The sequence below is a fragment of the Coffea arabica genome, chromosome 2c (genome assembly GCF_036785885.1).
Source record: "Coffea arabica cultivar ET-39 chromosome 2c, Coffea Arabica ET-39 HiFi, whole genome shotgun sequence".
Lineage (NCBI taxonomy): Eukaryota > Viridiplantae > Streptophyta > Magnoliopsida > Gentianales > Rubiaceae > Coffea > Coffea arabica.
This window is the reverse complement of record NC_092312.1, coordinates 17,407,631-17,425,344: the sequence shown is the minus strand read 5'-3', so window position 1 is coordinate 17,425,344 and position 17,714 is coordinate 17,407,631. Positions and strand designations below refer to the sequence as shown.

The 17,714-nt window shown below is 37.9% G+C and overlaps 3 protein-coding genes and 1 non-coding gene across 7 annotated transcripts; 1 reads left to right on the top strand and 3 right to left on the bottom strand.

The window, feature by feature from the left end:
• Window positions 1-139: 139 nt before the first annotated feature.
• On the bottom strand, window positions 140-4,618 carry LOC113726437 (thioredoxin M3, chloroplastic-like). 2 transcript variants are annotated; one of them, XM_027250153.2, is made up of 2 exons: window positions 3,591-4,618; window positions 140-756 (listed from the first exon to the last, which is right to left on the bottom strand). In XM_027250153.2, the coding sequence occupies exons 1-2, from the start codon at window positions 3,799-3,801 to the stop codon at window positions 437-439; spliced, it is 531 nt and encodes a 176-aa protein (XP_027105954.1). In that variant the 5' UTR covers window positions 3,802-4,618; the 3' UTR covers window positions 140-436. The 2 variants fall into 2 exon arrangements, with proteins under 2 accessions (XP_027105954.1, XP_071930897.1); XM_072074796.1 differs by lacking the exon at window positions 3,591-4,618 and adding an exon at window positions 1,009-1,770.
• Window positions 4,243-4,315, bottom strand: TRNAR-UCU (transfer RNA arginine (anticodon UCU)). The gene has a single exon. It is a non-coding gene; the product is annotated as a tRNA-Arg (tRNA).
• Window positions 4,619-4,769: 151 nt separating the features above from the next.
• On the bottom strand, window positions 4,770-9,838 carry LOC113726432 (methylcrotonoyl-CoA carboxylase beta chain, mitochondrial). Of its 2 annotated transcripts, none has more exons than XM_072074793.1 (10): window positions 9,360-9,838; window positions 9,096-9,215; window positions 8,199-8,633; window positions 7,894-7,984; window positions 7,498-7,730; window positions 7,229-7,393; window positions 6,374-6,448; window positions 5,947-6,078; window positions 5,224-5,280; window positions 4,770-5,151 (listed from the first exon to the last, which is right to left on the bottom strand). In XM_072074793.1, exons 1-10 carry the CDS (start codon window positions 9,546-9,548, stop codon window positions 4,948-4,950), a joined length of 1,701 nt encoding a protein of 566 aa, XP_071930894.1. In that variant the 5' UTR covers window positions 9,549-9,838; the 3' UTR covers window positions 4,770-4,947. The 2 variants fall into 2 exon arrangements, with proteins under 2 accessions (XP_071930894.1, XP_027105947.1); XM_027250146.2 differs by having other exon boundaries at window positions 9,315-9,835.
• A 3,482-nt stretch (window positions 9,839-13,320) lies between these two features.
• On the top strand, window positions 13,321-17,606 carry LOC113726433 (protein DJ-1 homolog C-like). 2 transcript variants are annotated; one of them, XM_027250147.2, is made up of 9 exons: window positions 13,321-13,804; window positions 13,967-14,167; window positions 14,358-14,507; window positions 14,605-14,784; window positions 15,304-15,378; window positions 15,819-16,019; window positions 16,400-16,537; window positions 16,622-17,053; window positions 17,179-17,606. In XM_027250147.2, the coding sequence occupies exons 1-8, from the start codon at window positions 13,556-13,558 to the stop codon at window positions 16,832-16,834; spliced, it is 1,407 nt and encodes a 468-aa protein (XP_027105948.1). In that variant the 5' UTR covers window positions 13,321-13,555; the 3' UTR covers window positions 16,835-17,053; window positions 17,179-17,606. The 2 variants fall into 2 exon arrangements, with proteins under 2 accessions (XP_027105948.1, XP_027105949.1); XM_027250148.2 differs by lacking the exon at window positions 13,321-13,804 and having other exon boundaries at window positions 14,029-14,167; window positions 14,296-14,507.
• Window positions 17,607-17,714: the final 108 nt, after the last annotated feature.

The window sequence follows — 17,714 nt, the reverse complement described above, 5'->3', positions numbered from 1 at the left end:
TGTGTGACACATGTATCAGATTGTTTTCCTTTATCATATTCAGAACTTTCAGCTAACCTTCCGTGCAAGCCATCCAGTTTGGCAGCCAAAAAGAATCTCAATCCATCTATATATTTATAGAAAGCAAAACAAAAAGAAATGATGTCCACAAAACTTTCTCACAAATGAATCGCATCAAGGGAACATACTAAAAAGCAAGTTCATAATCTTGATGACTAACATTACACGTATTCCTGTATTTCTTGAAAAGGCTGGACCAAAAAAAAAAAAGCAGTCCTCTGACTGCCAGCGTTCCCCAGGAAACTGAGAACCAAATCTACCAATAATTTACAGATCCTTTGGAGAGAGTAAATCAATAAAACAAAAGATGCTGAGCCAATGGTACATAAAATTTGACCAATAATCCTGGAAGCTTTGAACATGACTACATCTACAACTATGTAGCTAGCACCCTTTCAATTGCAGCCACATAGAACTCCTTGGGCATGGTACCGATGACAGATTCACGTTTCTCACCATTCTTAAACAACAAGACCACTGGCACAGCCTTAATCTCATAGTCCTCAGCAATTTCCAAGTCATCATCCGCATTGAGCACAAAGCATTTCAATCTGCCAGTATAGTCCATTGCAATCTCATCAATCACCCGGTGCACCATCCGACAAGGCCCGCACCAACTGGCATAGAACTCAACAAGAACTGGTACATCACTGTTTAAGATCAGTTTGTCCCACGACCTACCAGTGACCGCCATAGCTGCAAGTTACAAAAGAAAAGAGCAAGTTTAAGCATCCATTTCTATATTTACATGACAACCGTCCAACAATCGTAGAATGCGTATTGAAGGCCAACAATAAATCAACCTTGGAATTGCATTCTTATAGGTAAAGGTCATGAACAACCAACTATTTCCCACACAGGCGTGCCATACCCCTGAAGTGAGTACATGACAGGAAGCACGACCTATTCTAAAAAGCAAAAGAACCATAACTGTTAAACACAGCTTACAATTCATTTGTTAGTTGCCATTCCATTAACAACTGCATATCATTCCTAGTACTGAGACCTTTCGAAGGCCCAACAGTCATCTCAACGGCCTCCTGTAGGGAAGAAATGCATGTTTAGGTCTTTAACTTTGCTGGATGTTAAAAAATTGCATTCTTACCCAATATCTTCAATTCAGAACAGGAGAAGAGCTATTTCATAATACCCAGCCTTTTAAACATGTTCAGTTTTAAATCTGCATAATTAACTATCTATACTTCTTTGGAGTCCTAGAATACAATTTCATAAGTTGCCAAAACAACCACATACCAGAAATTGGAAGGCCTGGTTTTCTTTGCTTATCTACCTATTTTCAGATACCTGAACAAGGCATACATAGGAGATGGGGAAATCCCAGTCAGAACTAAAGGATTTGACATCCACAAAAACACACTGCTCTAGTGGAGCTAATGAATTGGTTAAGCCATACAAAATTCTCTTTTATCAAAGCAAAATTTGGGTTACATAAAATCATTTACAAAAAAAGGTAAAATGCATTTGCCCCCTCAAAATGTGTTTCCAACTAGCTTTACACCCATCAAGTAAGCTAGAGTCACAAGGAAGACACTGGCATACACGGCTGCAGAAATTATGCAAAAAACCTTATTGGTAGTATGATTGCTGAATGGTGGGAAAGAGGCTGTTTCACATACAACACCTATTGGTATGGACTAACTTTAAAATGAGAAAAGGAAGGTGCAAGGAAGAATTGATTGAACATAGAATTACAACCTTTCAATAAAGAGGTTGAGACAAAGGAGTTAGAGGTATTGGGTTCAAAACGCCCTTCCCCCTCTGTTTCTTAAATTCCACCCTTCCCCAAGTAAAATAAATAGAATAAAAACTTCCCAAGAAAAAATAGAACTACAATACTTTGTATAAAGTGGTTAAGATCCTCAACCCCCTTACCCAGCCCACTATTGAGCCTCACTGACGTATTTTTGCCATGTGTCCCAGTTTGTCACCTAAGCATTAAGTGATTTTGCATTTTTGCTCTTTCTATAAATTAGACATCCCAACGCTCTTTTCTATTCCAGAGTTTGAAACAAAGAACTTTTCTTCATGGGAACTGAATCTACTTTGTATTCTATGACACCAAAATCAGATTAAAAAAATAATAGATTTAAAACAACGAGAATGAAGAATGAAGTATACCCAACATATTGAGATCGTGAAATTAATGGGCGAGGACAAATACTTCCAACAAAAATTACTTGGATCTCAATCTTTTCAAATGGGTGAAGGCTTTAAGAACTTCATGAAATCTTGGGGGAGGTAGGGAACAGATCTGATTTCTAATTTCTCGGAATATGCTCCTTTTTACTGTGTTTTATCAAATTTTTGCTTTATTTTTTTTTTCTGAAAAGATGGAATCTTTTATGACATTGCGAAGAAAGGAGACTTACGTGAACAATGAGTGTGTTTGGATTGTAAGTTATTTGAAATATTTTTACTGTAGCACTTTTTGTGATGTGATGTATGTGAGATAAAAAGGTAATTGGGAAGATAAAAAGGTGTATTGGAAATTGTAATGGTGATGTCAGCAAATATATTTGGCCAAATAATTGGCTGTCCAAACACACTCAATGAAACTAAGCAAAAGCACGAGTCTTATTCATTTCAGCATCTTGCAAAAGTTGCTTCTGTGATGGAGTTGCAGGCGATAGGAGGTAAGATCTCACGTGAGGTTTAGATGATAAATTTGGATATGTGGCAAAAAAATGTCTGTGAGGCTCAATAGGGAGGCTGGGTAAGGGGGCTGAGGATCCTAACCGTGTATAAAGAAGATTCGAAATACATGGCCAGAGTTGTTTGCAAGGTTTTCCTGAGCCCAGCATGAAGTAACAACAAATTCGTAGAGATTTGGAACATTGCCACGTAAAGGCATTCTGGACGATATCAACCAGGCTTATATTGTATAATAAATGGATGCGATGTATTGATTTGCCCGTGATGGACATTGAAAAATGATGCTATAACTAATAACTACGCGTATTAGCAACAAGAAGGTCCAAAACTTGACAAGCAAAAGCAAATTTTGCTGTTACAGGTCCATTTTGCAGTCTAAATCGAAACTTTGAAACTACTGAAGATCCTACTGATTAGTGGATGGGTAGCACGGACATGAAAATGAATCTATCTGTCTCAGAATTAGGGATCAGGCATAGTAATTACAAATGGTCTATAGATTACTTTGAATTCAAACTGCCCATTTCCCTCTCTTCTCTTCGTTTTCATCAGTCTCCTGCTAATTAAATCCCAAAACCAAACCATAAAGTATACGAAAGGGTATTCAGATAGATCCACACCAGGGAAAAAATTTGATCAGCTATTCACTAACAACCCTTCATACCCATCTGCTAAAGGGAGTATAAAAACTATTCAAGAAGTCCTTCCATCCAATCAATTACTCCACTGAACTCCCCCAACCCCACCCAAAAAAGTGGGGGAGGAGCGGTCCCAGAAGCCAAAATGATACGATAACTAATACTAGTATCGTAGGCGTACTACGCAGAGCATCAAAATGAGGGACTTGGGAACCTTACCTTTGGGCTCACGGAGACAGAGAATCGTGAAAGGCGAAGGGGATTGTGGAAGCCTATAGCCCTTTTGGTGGGAAAATGAGAACCGAGTTGGGTGATTGAGCAGCCGTAGAGTCTGCGGTCTCAGTGAAGAAAAGCCGCAGTCTTGGAGAACCGGAGGGTAAAGGGACGAGAACGTCGCAGTTGAATGGTAGCCAGCACACGTCCAAGCCATACTTTTGTATGATTCCAATTATTCTGCTTTTGAGCAGATGCAAAAGCTTTGAAGGAAATTAGAACTAGAAGAGTGGAAATGAATGATGCAGCGGTAGCAGAGAAACAGGGTGATGCTGCCGAGGGAAACGAATCAGGCTCAGGCTCAGGCTCAGGCTTAGCATGTATAGGTAAATCACGTGGGTAAATGGGGTAGTATTTAGGGGATTTTCAGGTGTTGTAGTTAGGGACAGAAGGTTGTCCTCCAATGAGTTGAATGGCTGTGTGTCCGTGGCGGAGGAGAATAAACACACAGACGAGATCACCGACCAAAACGAGATGGGTCGTAGAGAGCTTTATGCAGCAGGTGAGAATTTCCCATTTTGTTTACATTAATCATTTCTCCAATCCTTTACGGGGAAAGGATGAGACAATTTACTCCATATATCGTTTGGCACAAACACACGCCCAATGGGACTCGAACCCACAGTCGCCTGAGTAGAAGTCAGACGCCTTATCCATTAGGCCACGGGCGCGTTTCCAGGAGCTGTTCACATTTTTTTTTGGGGCGCGGGGAACTACCACGTGGATGCTCTGTTCAGTGACACTCCAGCGTCCTTTGAACTAACCCGGATTGGAATACAGGGATTTCAGACGCCACCTTGTGATTGTACCAGAAATTTACTTGTATACAAAAAAAGACAACACCTTCCGACGCGGATCAAAATACAAGTAAAGGTCCTTAAGATGACACATGAGGTTTCAACTACAAAAGGCCAGCTTTAAACCAGAGATGAAGCAAGCATTCCCATGTGCACACTGTTTGGCTCAATTTTTTTTTTTTTTTTTTTTTTTTATAGCTGACACTGTCATCACCGTCCCAGATCATCTGGACTTGTTCTGATCAAGAAGATGAATGGATCATTAGTCGCATATTGACAGTCAGGATTCCGCCAAACGGACACTCAGAAAGGCTCATTTTTTGGCAAATTGTCAAAAGAATCATCCATCTCATCAAGTAATCTTGCATCCTGTCCGGTATGGTTTATCCAGGTTCAAAGCTCTAAACCAGCATCCTTGGAGGTAAAAACGTCCTCTCCTGGGATAGCATGTTCTTTTTATTTTCTTTTTCTTTTTTTTTTTGTTGGGAAAAACAAGAGCCTTAATTTTACATTCTAAATACACCATATTTGGTATTTTCTCGGCCACGGTTCATGGAGGCAGAGAGACAAAGGCCTACGACTTTTCTTGTGTCAGCTGGATCAATAATCCCATCATCCCAAAGTCTAGCAGTTGAATAGTAAGCACTGCCTTCTCTTTCATACGCCTCCACAACATCAGCCTTGAACTTTTCCTCTTCCTCCTTTGTCCACTGTAAAACATAAAACATGCCAGTAGGTGCTCTGGGAAAAATCATTGCAAGATTTCGAAACCACATTCCTACCTGAACCCCAGCTTTTTTCTTGTTGGCCTTTTCTATCTGCGTCAGAACCCCAGCAGCCTAAAAAACAACACCAAAAAAAAAAAAAGTAGAAATGGAGCAATGTTATCTTGGTTTTAAGAAGGAAATTCACCATTGTGATGCCAAGGAAGAAGATCATTATGCAATAAAATTGAGAAACAAAAACCAAGGAGCACTGAATTTACACTGTCTCCCAATTTTCAACTGAAATCAACTACTTATAGCAAGCATGAGAAAAATGAGTTTGTGTTTTTCCTAGGAGTGGTCAAATTGGGGATCCAATTCATCATATCTGAGTTTATGGCAACGATTTGCGTACCTTTAGGTTATAATTCGGACTGAACTATACTACACCCACCCACCCACCCCCCCCCCCCCCCCCCGCACAAAAAAACACACACACACAGAGCACAGGTGGGCACACACAAAAACATACTAGACCTACAAAATATTCCGCAGGTTGAAAACAACTTGAGAAGGTTGAGTTTAGAAGGCTACTGGAGAGATGAAACGAGTCACATCAACAGTTGAAATACAAAAAACACAACTCTCTTTATAAATAAAGTTCTTAAAGAACCTGTAATATTGCAGCATTTTAGGCAACTGAGTGAAAAACATTTTTGACAATCCCAGATATTTCCACAATGTTAACAGTAGAGCAGGATTATGACAAAGTCATATCCAATAATGATGGAAGGAAACTACCTGAGCACCTCCCATCACAGATATTCTAGCATTTGGCCAGAAGAACATGAAGTTAGGGTTATATGCTCGTCCACACATAGCATAGTTTCCAGCTCCAAAGCTTCCACCCACAACAACAGTGATTTTGGGAACCTACATGACATACAATTCCAAGATGAGAGAGTAGAAAATATCATTTCTTTTCACACATTCCTTCTTTTTAGTAATGTAATTACCAAGGGGAAAAACTTCAAACACAACAATAACTGATCCTATTGAAGCAATTTAAAAAGGATTTTATGATCAAAATCTATTACAGGAAATTGTTGTTTCAGAAACTCTTAATGCTGCAACACATTGAAAAGCATGTTAGGTCCTGGACTTTGAAATCAGAAGGCCAAGACACAATACGAAACTAAAAACTGTCACATAAGAATAAATGGCTAACCTTTGCACAAGAAACTGCCATCACCATTTTGGCTCCAGATTTAGCTATACCATTTGCCTCAGATTTAGACCCAACCTGCAATATGAAATAGAAACAATTCTTATGTGCAAAAAGATCCATTACAGAAACTCCAGTAAGATATGTCCACACTTTAGATAGACAATGAAAGTCAACAAGGAATGCCATCCAAGATGTCAATGCCCAACAACCACCTAAATTTCCTAGAGTTAACTCCAGCCAAATACCAGACTTACAAATATCAGCTACAATTAGACATTAAGATTACTTGAAGCAAAATTGAGACTTTAAGGCTACACACTAGAGACAATGATTGAACTTTACGTCAGCCAGCATATTGTCAACTGCTTTCTCTTGCCACAAATATACTCTCCAAAATTATGCTGGGATACAAGGAAAGGTCCCCGAAAACAGGATGACAGGTTTCACAGGCAAAACAGAGAGAGTTGAAAATAAAGGAACTGTGGGGAATTTCACAGAAGGGAGTTACAAGACTACCATAATAACTGCAAGCATTCAGTGGATAACTGAAGAAATAAACAAGCAATAGTTTCAATATTACAACTCAAGGACTTGGAACATCACCTCCCTTATCTAAAACTTAAGTGTAAACATTGAATTTGTGCAGTTGGACTTGTGAATTTTAACTTCTTGGTTCAAACTTGTGGTACCATCAAGAAACAGGCTTTTAATCCTACCAACTCTTTTTGTGGAACTGATTTGCTATACAACACAAGAATGCCTCGGTAGATATGATTCCTTTCCAAACTTCACTATTAGATTGAAAACACAATTTATGAGTACTTAAAACAGTATAACACATCAGTCCAGACATACCATGAATCCTGTAATATTCTGAAGGAAGACCAATGGAATGTTACGCTGAGTACACAATTCAATGAAATGGGCCCCCTTTAAGGCAGATTCATTGAATAATATACCATTGTTCCCAATTATTCCCACAGGCTGCCCATATATTCTTGCAAAACCTGTTACAAGTGTCTTTATAAACAATAGAGAATTATCAAACCACAAGATTTAAAAGAAAAACAAAATCAACATTTCAAAATAAAGAATAATGAGTTTCAGGAAGAGAAAAGCCTCACAGGGCCATACAGTTTCTTGAATTCATCAAATTCGCTTCCATCACATATACGGGCAATAATAGATCGAATGTCTAAGGACTGCTTAAAGTCTGCTGGTGCAACAGACCGAAGTTCCTTTATATCATACAGTGGCTCTTTGTAATCAAATGTCCTGTGTTGAGATACATTATGGTTTCCAGCCATGTGCAAGTTCCTTACGATATTCCTTCCTATAGCAAGAGCATGCAGTTCGTCTGCAAAATAGATGCAGAATTCATATGACATCATGTATAATAGGAAACAACAAGACTGGACACATTTTTTTGGAGCATAGAGGAATCCTGTAATTATTTAATGGCCAAATTACTTTTCTAAAAAACAAAAACAAGAAAGAGACCAGAAGCAGTGATTATTCACCTTGGGCAAAGTAGTCTGAAACGCCAGATGTCTTACAGTGTACAGTAGCACCTCCCAGGTCCTCCGCCGACACTTCCTCTCCAGTGGCAGCCTATAAAAATTTCTATTTTAGAAATAATACTAATCAATCTGTCTTTGTGCTAATAGAGACATACATAGTGCATGGATAAGATGCTAACTCATATAAATCTACATAAAACGGCATAAAAATTTTCAGTCAAGCTCCTCAATCTTCATTACCACTGCTTAGCCAAATTAATCATCAAAGACCAAGAGGCATTACCCAACAAAGTAGTCTTACTAACCTTTACAAGAGGTGGTCCAGCCAGAAATATGGTACCATTTCCTTTAACCATTACACTTTCATCTGCCATTGCAGGAATATAGGCCCCACCGGCAGTGCAAGAACCCAACACCAAAGCGATCTGGGGAATACCTTCTGCAGACATCAAAGCTTGATTGTAGAATATCCTACCAAAGTTTTCCTTGTCAGGAAAAACCTCAGCCTGCTTCGGAAGGAAAGCACCTCCACTATCAACAAGATATATGCATGGTAGTTTACATTGTGAGGCAATTTCTTGTGCCCTGAGATGTTTCTTGACTGTGATGGGATAATAAGTTCCACCCTTCACAGTGGGGTCATTTGCCACAAACAAGCATAGTTTACCATGTACTGCACCAATTCCGGTAATTATCCCACCAGAAGGTAATGGCTCATCATACAATTCATGGCCAGCAAGCTGAAATTATTGAACATGACATCCAGGATGAAAGGTAAGAAAATATGTGAGAGAAACTATAACTTGCAATTTATTTTTCAAATGAACCTCCCAAGAGCGAGAAATGGAAACAAATCTCTAGATTGCAACTTTCAGCATTTCGAATATTTTGCAGGGCATAGGAAACAAAGCATTACATGCTAAGGAAACAATTTAAGGCCAGCAAGAAAAATAAGGACATCTCAGACTTTGCAACTATCCAATGAAAATATAGAACTTATTCTCAGCTCCTACATTCTTGTTTTTAATAGTAACATAAGATCAACGCTAATTCAACTTGTGTGACAGAGCATCATCAAATACAACCTCCAATTGGTAAACTCTGAACTACTCGAGCTAATTTAGCAGTATAATTACCGGTATTTCTCACAAGATCGAGAACACAGCATTCGCTCTAGTTTGTAACAAATTGGCTTTTTGTACCTGAGAAAGCTCAAGAAACGAAGAACCAGGATCGATGAGGCGATCAATTCTGTCTCTAGGAAGAAGCTTATTTCTACTCTGGTTCCTCTTCACGGCTTCCGCTCCTCCTCCCTCCATAACCTGTAATCAATCATGACAAGCAAGTATTGAGTGAAACCCAAGGACAATATTGTTCAATCGACAAATCAACCCAACAGAAACAAAGTTGTTAGCTCGGACCCTCTGAATATTGGAGTGAAGTTGGGATATAATGCCTTCCATGACCTGGGAGTTCTTGAGGAATGATTCGGAGCTCCGATTAATGGTGTCGGGTAAGACCCCTAAGCAGCAGAAGCTCCGGGGGAAAATGTAGGTGCCCGGGTTGTTTAACTGCCGCTGAACTGGACTGCATCGCACCCCCAATAACGAACTAAATCTACCAGTACTAATTCGTCTGGCTAAGATTCCAGCCATTTTTTACTCTCGTGCTTTTACTGACGCGGTGGCGGTGGCGGTGGCGGTGGGGCTTTGTCCCGGGTTGGAGTTTCCACTTGTTATATTGCGGTTGGGGTTGTTCTATTATTGCTTGCAAGGATTGTCCACAATGTCATCAATACATATCCACTCTTCCAAGGATTTCTCTCCGCCGTGGTAGCATCACTCTTGAGATATAGTGCATTATTCAAAGATTTGCCCCCTTTTTTTTTAAATAAAATAAAATTTGCAGCTCTACCTTTCAATTCCCCTCCTTGTCTTTTTGTTTTTATGTTTTTGTTTGCTTTTGAATTGCTTCCAATTTCAAAAGGGTTTAAATAGGTAAAGTTTTCTTTTTTCTTCGCCTACAAATGTTAATGTTTGCGTTTCAATTGAAGATTATATGTAAAAGAATTGTTTTATTATTTACCTAACTTCTGTTTATGTAAAAATATGATCAAACAATAATACAAAACAATTTTTTTAAAAAAAAACTATCAAATTAAATACACAATTTTCAGAAATTAAAAAAATCCTAAATAATTTACTAAAATCTTCTTCAAAATGAACCTTGAAATCGAGCAATTGTTACCTACTTGCTAGGATTTCAACAACTTTAAATTATATGGAATAGGTGTCAATCATTGCACTCGCTTCCTTATTTTATTATTTTCTTTTATAAAAGGGTAATTATGTTCCTCCCCTCATCCTATTGTCACATTCAATTTTATAGTGACTATATTAACTTAATTTTACAATTACTTTGTCCAATAACATTATCTTTTTTTAATATGTACATGCATATATACATATATGTGCACGTGCGTTCACGTGTGCGTGTTTGTATTTACTATTTGTTAGTGCATAATGTGCTTATGAAAGATAATAGTACTAATGTTGTTGCACAATGTATGTCAAGTAGTGATCTTTCATTATTTAGAGCTGTAAGATATAAGTTAGATGGCTTTAGGTCTGAGCCTTTGTTTTATATATTGATTATTCAAATGGTCATGATCTGCTGATATTGCAATATGTGGACATAATAAGAATAAATTAGCAGAAATGCCCGTGCATCGCGCGGGTGTTTGGTGCTTGTGGGAAAGGAGGTTTTTTTTTTTAACAAACAATAGTACATTATGAAAAGAAATAGCCATCAAATAATGAGAAGCAATTACTATTACAAAAAAAATTAGTCCATAAAGTAATCGAACGAAAACAATAGTAATAGTCCATAAAGCAAAAATTGTTGAAAACAAAGAAAGTAATAGCTATAATCTTGGCACCATGCAGTCCCTTATTTAGTGATAGTAATAGTAGTAGACTAATCTAGATACTTTAATAGGCAGCCTTAAGTACTCAGCTGTGTTGCTTTTTGGTGGTTCCGTCATTTTGTTGTGTAGGTATTGCACCACTGGTTCCTTCACTGTACTTTGTAGAAGATGAGGTGTCCAAATTGGTTGGGCCGACTCTTTTCCTTGTCTCCATTTCTGTCATTGCGACATCTATTGCCGTTCCTTGAGAGATAAAATCGGATTTTTTTGCTACTTCAGTTACGTTTATTGCACTGCCAGAACTCTAGGATGTTGATGTGGTTGCATAGTTGGTTGTGTACTTTTGATATGACAACAAGCTCTTCGAGAGTTGAGTTCCTAGAGATCTCTCAAGTGCTCCGCTATTGTGTACACTTGTAGCACTACTAATCCATTTTGATGTGATCCTATGTTTAACCGGTACCTTTGACGAACTTGCATTTGACAGATTAGTGAATGCAAGTCTCATATTGCTTCTTCTCATTATAGATTAAGTTGTTATTAACTTTATAGCAATTTCGGGCATGGAATACAGCATAAAAATTTGTTCTCATACAATATAAAATAAAGAACACATTTAGCAGTAAGTAAAGTGAACACATCACACTCAAATCAATGATAAACGATATAACCAATCAATTCACATAGCGTTACAATAAAACGGTATCAAATTGAAGGTCGGTGATAATACAGAAAGGTAGAGCAACACAGAAAGTTAACCTTATTCCAGAATCTCCACTGAAAGCTCTTTTTTGCTGTTGTTCCAAATCTATAAGATTATAACCAACCAAGTCAAATCATAGAGGGCAACCGAATCTATAAAAAAAAAATGATATCTTGCAGTTAGCAATGCAATAAAATTGCTAATTGCAGGTACTAAAAATATACCGACAAAATTAAGGGAGAAATTGAAAAATTGGGGAGGGGGTGGACCTCAAGTTGAACCATCAGGAGTAGCTGCGACTGAAGAGCATTATGAGTTGATTAGTATGAAAACAGGAAGAATTATCCCAATTCCAAAATGCTAACAGGGAGAAACTGATAATCAACCGTCTGGGCATAAACATACAAACGGTTCAGCAATTAAATTGGGGTGTAATTAATTATGAAATAATAGATAATTTCAGAGTTAAACTCGGATGGAAGAGAAAATGATGAGCCAGATTGTCGTAGACAAAGGCAAAAAGGGAAAACTTAATTCCCGAAGTTGAAAAGGGATAAACTAATCAACGTTTGTGACTCATAAATACAGATTATAAATGATAGAGAAATAGGTGCCGACCAAACCATTAACATTCATAACAGTTCGGCAACCATTGAAACGTTTTAGACAAAACAACATCTCAAATGGTTACCCGCGGCTGAAAAGAGGAATAATTGATAATTAACAGATATTCCAGTAATTACATAAATATATAAACATATATGGGTTATATAACATGCAAAAACAGGTGCACACTAATTACACATTTTATCAATACCCACATGACTCATCAATGACAACCTTAAATGTATTAAAATGGGGAATTATTGGTAGTTAAGAGATATTCTGGTAATTACACTAACACACAAGCATATATGGGTTGTACAAAATGCAAAAACGGTTGCACACTCATTACACGTTCCATCAATATTCAGATGACTCAGCAATGACAACTTTAAATATATTAAAATGAGGTCATTTCAGTAAACATATCCAAATACATGCCTCGTTAAATTGTACTTAAAAATTTTAAATTAATACACAATATTTCACATTTTCAAAAAAATCTCCATCTATGCGGTTGAAATTCAACTTATTTTTTGACAAAAACTCAATCTTATATAGTATAATGAATTCTTGATTGCCAAAATACATTATTATCAAAACATTATGATCTTGTACTATTTTAACTTTCAAGCAGTGTATTTTTTTTGTGAGAAAAAAGAAAATATTGGAAAAAATCAAATAGTAAAATAGAATGGAACGTGTCTCGTTATGGAAACAAAGACCTTTTATTTGACTACATTTTTAAATGAGAATGTGAAAAGTGTTTGGATTGAATATTATTTAAAATATTATGTAGAATAATTAATTTAAAACTTTTTGTGATGTGATATATATGAATTAAAAGGTTAATTAAAAATATAAAGATGTGAATTGAAAAATATATTTATAATACAAGTAAAATATTATTTAAAATAATTTAGCAATCCAAACACACTCATAAATGACCAAGCTATGGTTTGAAGGATGCTTTAAATAACAAATTTCACTCCCAATCACTCATAGAAATAGAACTTTTTTGCATTGTAGAAAAATCGGTCACTTGTGCTAGTAAATCAAATTGGGAAACTGACTCGGAAACTTGTAATAGTTAGAAGTTTGATTTGATGATGCTGTATTGCAATTGAAGGGACAACAGGGGCCAAAATTACGATAAGGAAGAAAAGAAGTCACAAAATAAGTATGAGAAATGAACAGTTTACTCACTACTGCCTAGTCAACTCGTTGGCCAAATAAACTTGCAGAGGATAAGAAAGGACCCTGAAACTCTTTAGCTTGCCTAGCGATTGAGGCATCCCGGATTCAAGTGTCCGGATTATTACACAGATTCCATCGGGGAAGACGAACTCCAGCATTCCCCCCAGCAACAGCAAATAATTCCTTTGATTCTCAGCTAACTTAAAATTTGGAGAATTAAAAAGGGGAAAAAAATGAGGACTTCAATAACTCCTCTGTATTTCATCCCTACAACTCTTCCCAAGTCCGACCACCATTGTTTGGCGTCCCTCTCCACAAGATCATTCCGGGCCTTAGGCTTTCGTGTGTTTGCTGCTGCAGTCTCCGAACAGCGTAAAACCCCAAGCATTTCAAAACCTCCTAAAACCCCTTTTCCAAGCCCAACGGCTTCCATACCCACCCCTTCTCCTGCAGCAAATGAAAACCCTCCTAAGACCAAGAAGGTTTATTCTCTTTTTTTTTTCTCTTAATTTTGGAATTTATTGATTATTTATTTACTCTTTTGGGGCTGGGTTCTTCGTGCCGTGTTTAGTTAACGTTGGAATTGGTGCGATTATTGGGGAACTCATTTTAAGCTTTTGCTCCTCTTCTTGTACGGCTGATAGGTTTTGGTGCCAATTGGGTTTGGCTCAGAAGAAATGGAGGCTGTGATATTAGTTGATGTTCTGCGGCGGGCGGGCGCGGAGGTGACTCTGGCTTCTGTGGAGCAACGACTAGAGGTGGAATTTTCTGGAGGCACTAGGCTGGTTGCTGATGCATTTGTCTCTGCTTGTTCCGATCAAATCTTTGATCTAATTGCCCTTCCGGTTGGTTTTTCTTTCTGCTCCATAATTCAGTATTCAGCTGCTTTTTGTGTGGTTAGCTACGCCAATATTTCATCACGTTTTGACCAAGTACCGCTTTGACCACTGAACTTTTTTCCCGTTTCTTTTAGCGTTGAAGCTAGCAATTATAGATTCGTGAATTGTGAGAGACTGGTTGTGGATTACTGTTTAGGGTGGAATGCCAGGGTCTGCACGTTTAAGAGACTGTGAAATTCTCCAGAAGATGACTAGCAAACAAGCTGAGGAGAAACGGTTGTATGGTGCAATATGTGCTGCTCCAGCTGTCACACTTTTGCCTTGGGGCCTTCTTAGGAAGAAGAAGGTAACTTTCAACAAGTTTATTAATGCTTGATAAATGTATGTACTCTTTGTACTTGCACTTTTGTTTATCTAGTTAACATGTTGCTTTGTCCTGCAAGACGACTTGCCACCCTGCATTTATAGACAAGCTCCCTACCTTCTGGGCTGTTAAGTCTAATAACCAGGTCTCTGGAGAGCTGACAACAAGTCGTGGCCCTGGCACTTCTTTTGAATTTGCTATATCATTAGTGAGCCAGCTGTATGGTGAGACTGCTGCCAAGGAAATCAAGGATTCATTGGTTAGTATGACAATTTTTCCTAGGCTAAATTTTCACTTACGAAAATAGAATTAAGTTAAAGGAATATTGTTGAACTATATCGTTTCTTACCTTATTCTAACACCAAGATTTAGCTGGAAAATCAATTTGCATGTTGTTCTTTGTTAGAAATGTAAAAGGTCCTTTCCTTCTACGTCATGACTGGCAGTATTTTTCCTCAATTTCCATTTTTGGCTAACTACTTGAGTTGCAACTCTTACTCAATTGAATGTTCTGTGTATCAAAATTTTTGATTAGATAGAGAAACATATTTCTAAGTAAACTCCTTTCTTTTTCATAATGAACACCTTAGCCAAGAAATATCTGAACCAAGCAGATGTGCCTCCTTTTGAAGTTAAGAGTTTCTAAATTTATAACAAACCTTGTTTTTCTATTCCATTTAGCCTGTCTCAAGGCATAAATTTAATTGCAATTAGCTCTGGGCAACTTATTTTCTGTTTTATTGGCTTTAAGTAACGTTTCCTACTTCTTTCTGTATAGCTAGTGAATGACAGTGGCAGTCATAAGAAAGAAGAATTCAATGAAGCCCATTGGTCTCTTGATCATACCCCTCAAGTAAGTCAGCACTGTTTATCTTTCCCAAGGTGTCATTCTACATTTTTTAAGTTGGCCTAAGGTTCTTAGAATTGTTTCTTTTTGAACTTTATTTTGATTGGTTCTGCATTATTTTGTAAAATGGATAGCATCTTAAATTTACTTGGTCATGAAATATTTTTGCTTTCTTCATTTCTTTACAAATAGAAATGTCCAGTTTTCTTTATTTTCATTCTTACCATCAGCATGCTAGTGATAAAATTATCATCCTCTGTACGGTTGTCTTGAATGAGCGCAATTTTCCAGTAGCATCTATATCTGGAGGAGTGATACTGAGACGTGTGTAGAACTAGTGTTTATCTTGAGGAGTTATCTTGGAATTTAATCTATTCATAAGAAATTTTTGAACTATTTAGATGGGTTACAGATGTAACAACTTTTTTTCACTTGTAACATTGTAGGTCCTCCTTCCAGTTGCAAATGGTTGTGAAGGAATTGACATAGTTACCACTATAGATATCCTAAGGAGAGCAAAGGCCAGTGTTGTGGTTGCTTCAGTGGAAAAATCTACCCAGATTTTGGCATCACAAGGGATAATACTTGTTGCAGACAAACTGATTAATGCAGCTGCCGAGATCACTTATGATCTGATAATTTTGCCAGTGAGATTCTGTTTCTTCTCATCTTTCAATTGCATCTGTCTTTCCCCTAGAGTTGGGCTAGTTTGCTTCAGAATTTGGTCTTGGTTTAGTCAAATTATAATCAGGAGCTAGTGTGGCAGGAATACCTGCAGCAATCCACATTAAACATGGTTGTTCTTGCATGTATATTCATGCACAGAATTGGTGGTTTTAACCTCTTATCCTGCTGAATGAACTTGCTGGATTTTGTGCTTGTACATCAAGCCCTACTTCAGATATTAGAAACTCCTGTTTCTCGTTGTCAACTAGAGTGAATGATAGAAGTACTTCAATACAAAGTTAATTTGTAATAGCATGATACTTTTTCATTTTTTGAGTAGTTGGCTGGTACTGAACTTTAGGGAGGAGTTGGTGGAGCCGAAAGGTTGCACAAATCCAGGGTTCTCAGGAAGTTACTGAAAGAACAGCAAATTGGTGGAAGAATTTTTGGTGCAATGTGCTCTTCAAGTGCAATACTTGAAAGACAGGGGTTACTCAAGGTAGAAATCAGCATTCTAATATTGCCATAGTCTGGGCTTTTTGACATTATGATATCGAACTCATATGCTTCCCCTGTCTAACAGGATAAGAAAGCCACTGCAGTACCTGAATCAGTTCTAAGCAAGGAAAGTAATGTGGTTGATGGTGCACAAGTAGTCATTGATGGTAAGGTGATCGCAAACAAGGGCCTTGCTAGTGCAACAGATTTTGGACTGGCTATTGTGGGTAAGCTGTTTGGGCATTCAAGGGCAAGGAGTGTTGCAGAAGGTCTTGTCTTTGAGTACCCAAGGGCCTAAAAAAGGGACTACTGCCTCTCTAGGTTCATCCTGAAATGGGTGGCCTACCCACCCCAATTGGAAACAAGCGACGCTTGGGACTTAGCTTTAAGAAGTATTAACAAGTTTGTTCATGTGGAAAAAGTGGTTGGGATGAGCTGATATCTTTTGCTCGGCAACGAGGTGTTTCTGGCAAATTTGTAGTGGTTCCATGAAATATTAAGTGGCGAAAACCATGAGGTACACATTTTCATTCCGAATTTAAATATTGTCAGTTTTTTATTGAGAAGTTATTTTTTTATGCCTTTGCAAGTAATCAAATGCCGTAAACCACTTTGCTGCTGTCCTCATATGGGCTTCTGCAGGATGCACTTTTGCAGCTGCAGTGGTGGATAAATTTTGGGAATTTCCTGAATCCGGCCTACTGCCTAGAGATCATAATGTCTGACATGTGATAAGAGCTGCAAAGACATAATCTGCATTCCTCTGCCTCAACAGACCGTTAAAACATTGACACAAAACAGAGAGTTCCTTTCATCCTTTACCAACGCCACCAGAATGAGTCTCTGCTGACACGGACAATTTTGTGTGAGAGAAGTGCTGTGATGTAACAGAAAGTCCATCAGATAACTGGGGAGTTTCTTTTGGCTCATGAATCTGGATATATACTCTGTTTGATGCACACAGTCCTTTCTTTTTTCTTTTGTTTTTGGGAACAATATGTGGAGTCAGTCCAACTCGTTATGATCACAGATACCTATCAATATCATGATGCGAGATGTCGACACCCAAATGTGACGCGCTATTGCTGTGAATTGTGATCCATGACGACCAAGGACGGTTCGACATTAAACTGGCCTGGTCAAAATGCTAGAAGTGTCTGCGCCTTTTCACGTGTCTG